Below are 7,658 nucleotides of genomic sequence, written 5' to 3' on the forward strand. Positions count from 1 at the left end.
AGCGGAGGGAGGAAAAAAACAATAGAAAGGAAAGGCGAGGGGAGGATTGAGAGTGGGTCGAAGAAGGGGGGAGGAGGTGTTGGATGAGAATATGTGAAGTGTTAAATATCAAACTGTTGGAAGGAGTACGGGGAGAGCGGAGGGAGGATGAAGGAATTAAGCTTGGATAGAAAGAGATCCGAAGTTCACAAAAGAGGAAAGATGAGAGCTGTGGAATGAGGATGGAGACGAGCAGGAAGAAGTGTTTGAAGGAGTCAATTAATGATTTTGGGGAGAAATGTGGAGCTACGTGCATCTATTCATGTGTTTTGTGGAGGTTTAAACATTTCTTTTCAGATGTTTGTAGCATTTGGTCTCTCATTCTCCTATGGTGATGTTTCTTTGTTGCATCAGATTTTGTTAATCAGGGTGCTGCCTCATCACCCTCTGATGTATTAAGTTCCCTATTTTTTTATTTTAATGAATATTTTTCTTTTCTACTCTTCAAGAAACATAAATAACGGAAAGGCTGAGTTTACAAAAGGAAGTTCATTTGTTGAGGCTGAAGTGGAAGATTAAGAGAGATGAAAAGATGGGGGTACCAACGGAGTGAGTGGACCTGACAAAAGAAGCAGAAGGGTAAGTGGGAGTATTTGGTAGTAGCTTTGGGAGGGTGGTGATTGGGCCTTTAAAGCATTTCATGCTGTTGGAGGCAGTCAATACGTGGCAGCAGGGAAGAGTGAGGGGTGAGGGAAGATGCAAGGGGAATTTATAGGGCGCTTAATGAAACTGACACATGACAATGGGGAAAAGAGATGGTGATATTTGTCTTTAGGGAGAGAGATAGAAGGGGATTCAAAAGAGCAAGGTTAGGTTGGTTTGCTGGCTGGATAAAGTGGGAGGGGAAAAACAAGGGAAAATAAATAAAAAAAGCGAGATTGTACATGCTAAACTTTATTTAGACATACAAACAAAATAGATCCATCACATTTTCTGGGCTACATCATTGCATGTGCTCTTTGTGCTCTATTAATGCATTTTCAGTAATGATGTTGTGGATCATGTAAAATTGGCAGTCTTGTATATTATAAATTTCTTTCCATCATTTGGTCGAAACTATCTCTCAACGGTAATAACAGTATTCCAGTATATTGGTACATTGACATTAAGGCTTTGATATTCTAATTTTGTTCATCTTCCTTCCGGACATTTAAGGAGGAGAAGCGAAAAATGGTTGCATCTGCACTTGGAGAAGATCTAACTGGTGGCTCTGCTACTCGTCTTACAGTGGATGATCTTAGATATCTATTTATGATCTGAATGTGGCTGCTCAGATCTCTTTTTATAATACGCCGGTATTCCCTGTGCACTTTTGTTTAGCTAACAAAAGTCAATGAAGTCAAACCTAAATCCAGATGGTTAAAATGGAATGGATGCTCTGGCTGCATATCATGCCACTCAGCAAGTTGCTTAACCTGGATGAGGAAATGCTAATTATCGTGATCTACTGATAATTGGTAACTGATTGAGGCTTAAAAAGCAATTTTGTTGTTCTGAATTGAAGATATAGTGAAAGAAAAAGAAGACTGACTGTATATAGAAAATCAGTCTTTGGGTTAATTATAACCATTTACTTGTGTAATACTTTTGTAAACACCAGGTTAGGCAAAAACGAGGGAAAAATATGTAGGGAAGAAGCTTAGGACACAAATACCAAGATTAAAAATAATACTGTTACATATTAGTTTCTATGACTAGCCAGAATGAAGACCGATTAATGGCTTGTATTTATGCTACAACATTATCTACAACATCTTCATAGATAAATCTCTGAGTATATTAGAAGGCAATTTTAAGATGTGCATTGCGATATACTGTGGAAACGTATGGACATGCTGGTATAATTTGGATACAAGACATTCTCTAGATAAAGTATAGATACATAAGAAATGTAAACTTTATGTAATATGAAGTATGAACCACCAATATATTTGAAAAACATTACATTGGAAAATAGAGGAAGAATCAGTTAATTCCGTACGTGGACAAAAATATCAAACTTATATTACTATTTGCTGGGTTATGATTATTCCTACTTGTGAAGCGGGTGATTTGGGTTCAATCCCTATTAATAGTGTATTATTCGATGTTATTTGATTTCTTTGAAATTTAAAGTTGAGTTAATGTGGAGTAATGGGAAGTGAGTAGAGTTTGATTGGATTTAAAGTTTAAATTGATGAGGGTTAATATGAAAGTAGGCTGAAATTGATGTTAATAAATAATGGATGATGCTTAATGATATGTTATTTGATTCATTCGATGTATTTTTTTTTTTTTTTAATGTAGCGCTATTCCAGTAATGGATGATGCTTAACGATATGAGGCATGTCAGACCCTGTAAAGACCAATGTGTATTGTTAGTGCTTCTTCCTCCCAGTGTTTACCAAAAAAGAATTAAAAAGGATTAGAGGCAAATTAAAGCTGTTTTTTGATTGATAGAAGACAAAGAAGCAGTAAGTTAAGAACTTTCCTGCGACTCTCTGTTCTGTATAAAAATATTAATAAATATTGACAAAATTACATATGTTTTAAAGCAAATTGTAAAAGCATTAAACAGAACCAAAGTCAATTTTTTGATCGAATTGCCCTTTCATTTAACCTAAAGCCTTTCTCCTTAGGCCCTTCCTTCGACAAGTCAATCTTTAGGGTCGTTCTTTCTAGACGACTAGACTTCAGAAAGAAGCTTCCGAGGAATGTCTTAATAGGAATGAATCCTTGCAATTTTTTTTTTTTAATTTTCTTTCATCATCTTTTCTCAAAGAGAACTCGAAGTCCTCAGCTATAAAACATTCAACTGAGGGAACTGTTTGAGAGTATTAAGACCAATTTTTGCAACTGCCCAACAGGAAACATTCAACCGGACAAAGAGCTCCTTAGGTGGTGTTCAGTAGCGTTTAATCGACCTCTAAACACTGAAAATATTGCTTTTTCAGCAGTTGGGGGTCATTTGGTTGCATGTCTGTACTGATCCTCCAAGCACCGAAAATTTTCGTTAGCAATTGAGCTACCTCTGAACGCACTCGGAGGTAGTGTACAAAAATTGCTTTCTGATCGTGTCCCATTCATTTATGAAAATGTAGGGAAAGGAAGGGGAAGGTAGGGAAACTTTTACAAACCTTGTATTGATTCCCGTCTTTCCCTTCCTTTTCCTACTTTTTCCTTCAAACCAAACATATTCTAAAGGAACTAATGAAGGATTCTACAAGATAATTTTGCCTGAAACCTTTACTGAAAAAAAAGGAAATTAGATAAAACAGTTTTTAGATTCAAATCCCAAAAGAGAACGTTGGTCAAGTAAATAAAACAATCAAAAGATGCATTTGTTAACATAAATAGATCATTGTCCATAAAGAGCATGCTAGATAGAAGGAAAAATTAAAACCTTTGGTTCTCCAACCAAGAAAAAACCCTCAAAACTCAAAACTGTATCCTTCTGGTCAACAAGTTAATGAGATCTGTTTAAAGAAGCAAAACAGCAATCCAGTTATGAAATTGCAAGTACAAATTAGCTATTTTTTTTCCAGAAAGGCTGAAACTATGAAGCTTTTCAGAGTACAAATTAGCCATTTTTTTCAAGTGGTTTATAGATAAAATACCTAAAATTTAGAGGTGAATTTTGCGTTGAAGTTCTGCTAAATTTGGCGGTGCTTGCCTAGACCAGAGACAAATGATAGATGAAAATAAAGACAGGAAAACTAAAGAGATGATGACCTTTTTGTTTTTCTTTTAATAAAATGAATAATCTATAGATGAAAAGGAAGACAAAAACCAAGGAATGAGAAGCAGGAATATGAGAGAGGGAGAAAGGTTAGGTCGGGCAGGAACAGCCTTGACTAGCGGGATTGTATCAAGGAGCAATTCAGTCAACAAAAAATGACTGTTTTTGACTGTATTTACAGTTTATTTCAAAACATATCTAACCTTTTCAATATGTAGAATTTTATTAATTTTTTGGTAAATTATAACAACCCATGTACTATGGGGTCAGTGACAATTACCCCTTGAATATTCATTTGCAAATTGCAACAAATACCCCCTGAACTTTCACTTTGCACAAATACCCCTTACCCATTAAGTTAGATAATGGAGTGCACTAAATTACCAAAATATCCATTTGAATTGTCCATATTTTCTCCCACCCTTTTTCTCTTAAACCCTAATTAACCCAAAAATACTTTCATTTCCTCCAAAAAAACAACTAAAGTAACAAGAATCATTTCATTGATATAGAAAACAAGTTTTTTTTTTTTAATTTTGTTTAATTCCACTGACATGAATGCCTCTCTTCATCTTAAAATATAAAATTTATCCACTCATTTCTCCAATAAATCAAGAAAAAACAAGCAAAACCTTAAATTTATATCTACAATTACAAGTAATAAATCTCTATTATTTCATCTATAGGTGTAATGTGACTTTTGCAGGCTTCTTGCATAGTAGCAGGTCGTGCCTCCCTAGATTCCTCAAAACGGAAGCCCACCCACGACCCATATTGGGCTAGGCCATGGGTGACACAACCGTTATAAAAAAATTAAAAAAAATAATGAAAAAGATAAAATAAATTAACAAGATAGACAATAAATTACAAAAAAAGCCTTAAAATTTTATTCAATATGAAATTTGATGTATAAAATTGTTTATATAAGAAATAATAAAATTGAAAATAAAAATTTATACACAGATATCAAAAAAAAAATTTACACACACACACACACACAGATATATATATATATATATATATATATATATATATATATATATATGCTTTGCAATTGTTTATGTTGTGACATGTGTTAGACAGCGTATGCCCTTAGCTCCAATCAGATTGATGTACATTAAACATTTATTGTAAATGAATAAAAGTACATAATTGATTCATGTTATACTTGATATGTTTCTGTGCAATTACCCTTAAACTTGACACTTATGAGACTCGTGTTAGTTTAGAATATTCTCAGCCGTTGGATAGACCTGGGGAGGTTTATTCTACCATGGCTGACACTAATGTGTTGACAAGTCGGTTGGGGTAGCTTGTCTCAACTACCAGGGTTAGACCCGAAGCACATGTAGTGTGTGTTTACTTGAAACATCGAACCCGGACCATTTTCTAGTTATGCCCTGGACCTTGGAGGCTAGTGGGAAAAACTGGAAAGTTACACCTGTTCCCTAGACTCGATTATGGTACTGCACTGTGTGTTGGATTAGGCTGTCTTTGATATGCCAATTAGTGAGATCCTTAGTGGGGGTCAAAATCTGGGTGATCATAGTGACAAAGTTAACCCTTTTGTCGGACAAAGTGAATGATCGGGGACTACGCTCTCTCTAATGGGAATCAAAACTGCCAACAATTAATTTCAACCGTGTTTGAGATTTGTTTTGCAAAATATATATATTTATATGAAAATATATACATTATGTTTTATGAAAAAGGTTTTAATTCTCGGGATCAATCCGAGCAGAGAGTGCAACACTGTACCTTGCAGTCGAGGGAGAGGTCATCTCTTGTTGGGTAGTGTTTGATCATTATGGACTGAGAGGTTAAGTGTAAAATCATTTAGGGCTTTAATACTTGATGGGCTAATCTCACTTAAGACCATAGTCCTTGGGCCTTCATAAGGTGGTTGGACTCAATGACCATTTCATGTAAATGTTGGGCATGTTAAGAGCCCATACTAATGGGCTCAGGGGTTCATTGTATTCAATAGTGAATTTGGCTAGGCCTTATAATAGAGGCTTGGCTGAACCCATATGGCTTTTGTGAAGATCAATGTTAGGGTCCCATGCCATACAAAGAGAGAAAAGTTAGCTAGTAGTTAAAAGGGAAGTGAGCCTACAAGCTTAATGGGCATAAAGCCCATAACGATCTGGATAAATTAAGAAGTCACATGACAGTTTAAGCAGTCACGTGACTTGGGGCGAATTTGGGTTTAGATCTGGGTTTGGATCAGCAAAAGGATAAGATAAGTCTTATCCACTTAAGAGTTCAGACCCAAATAAAGATTAGGATCGAAGAACTCCTCTTAATATGATTTGGAGAGCTGATCTTGAAGGCTTACAAATAGAGGGGGCGAACTGCTTTATTTCTCACCTTTTTTGCTCACAATTCTCTCCCTCTGTTCTTGCTACCCTACCCTATTTGATTTCAAGTTTCTTGAACCGATCAAGATTGGATTTTGATTCTGATTTTTGCTAGAAAAATTAGATTTAATTCGTGCTCACCATCCCTTGCTTGATCATTGCTGAAGGATTGTAGTTCTTGTTGAAGAACTGCACTGTTGAACCTGCTTCATCTCAGGCTGCGCCATCTTCAATGGAAGCGGGTTTTAGTATCCTATTTGGGTGTGAACACCTACATTGGGAGCTACACGTGTGGATTTCATATTAGGTATAGCCCTCCCTTCATTTTGGTTCCAGATCTGGTCCGGTTTGTTTCAAGAACGATCATTGAAAAATGCAGTTTTTCTAAAACTAGGAATACAGTTTCTAGAAGGGAGAAAATAAATTTTTGAAATTTCGCTCAACCACCTTGCATGGTTCGGCCATCCATATGATGGATCTCCCTTCCCTTCAACATGCTGGCTTGCAAGTATCAAAACCCTAGCCCAGCATGGCATAGGAGTTCATGCCAGGCCTAGCAGGACCCACTTGCTATAATGACCAGGTCAAGCTTGAGTTGTGCTGGGCCATGCTGGCCCATGGGTGGCCGAGCCTACTTTACAACTCTCATTTCATTTAAATATTTAATCCAACTAGAAATTAGCAAAGAATTATTGGAGCAACTATGGGAGTCTTTGTCATGAATGAGAATCTTAAAGTGTTAAAATAGGAAAAGGGTAATTTAGAAAACTATTTGAATCATAAATTGTTCAAATAAATAAATTTTAGAAAGCTATTTGAATCATAAATTGTTCAAATAAATAGGAAAAGGGTAATTTAGAAATTTGAATAGTTTTAAATAGCTAAATGAGAATCCTTTTAGAAGTTAACTAATGGAGCTCTAACAGAATAAGGTCTTTGTGTCGAAGTTAAAGTTCAGGGGAGTCTTTGTCACAAATGAAAGTTCAAGGAATAATTGTTGCTGAACCCATATAATTTACCCTTAGGAAAGTTGATCGTTAAAATTCCGTTGATTCCTTATTGTCATCAATATTTTGCCATAACAGCCACCCCATACTTCGTAGTCGAAGCATTATAAGTGGACAATTTTTTTGAAACTATAAGGTAGAAATTATAAATCAGACTAATCTTGCATTAAAGAAGGTAACCATGAGCATTGAGAGAAAATAGTGAGTAATAATTGGTGTGTCCGGAAGTACGTCGTTAAACACTTCAGAACACCAATTTAAACATTTATAATTTTTACTGTTTCTCAAACAACTACTAACGTAGTAAATGGGTGAGAACGGGTCGCATCCACAGGGAAGCAAGTGAAAAATTAATATATACTTAGATCCGGACAAGAGAATGCAATCGGGAGTGGTAGAAAATACGAAAATAAAATCTATTATTGCTGAAATTAAATGTTTTGAATTTAAACAAGACAATAAATAAAAATCAGAATTTAATAAAGTATGGGAATCAACAAAGGAAATAAAAGAAATAAATATAAAAAACGATCC

The 7,658-nt window shown here is 35.4% G+C and overlaps 1 protein-coding gene across 7 annotated transcripts in view; it reads left to right on the forward strand.

The window, feature by feature from the left end:
* Nucleotides 1–1,837, forward strand: part of LOC104589782 (helicase-like transcription factor CHR28) — an 81,197-nt gene extending 79,360 nt beyond the window's left edge. For all 7 annotated transcript variants that reach the window (XR_734016.3, XM_010248219.3, XM_088903378.1 and 4 more), the window contains one exon: nt 1,195–1,837. Coding sequence is in view for 6 of the 7 variants with exons in the window: in XM_010248219.3 (XP_010246521.1) it covers nt 1,195–1,299 (105 nt within the window). In the remaining variant the exon portion in view is untranslated. The remainder of the gene's footprint in view (nt 1–1,194) is intronic.
* Nucleotides 1,838–7,658: the final 5,821 nt, after the last annotated feature.

Source organism: Nelumbo nucifera, chromosome 4 (genome assembly GCF_055504915.1).
Source record: "Nelumbo nucifera cultivar China Antique chromosome 4, China Antique-T2T, whole genome shotgun sequence".
In the NCBI taxonomy this organism is placed as follows: domain Eukaryota; kingdom Viridiplantae; phylum Streptophyta; class Magnoliopsida; order Proteales; family Nelumbonaceae; genus Nelumbo; species Nelumbo nucifera.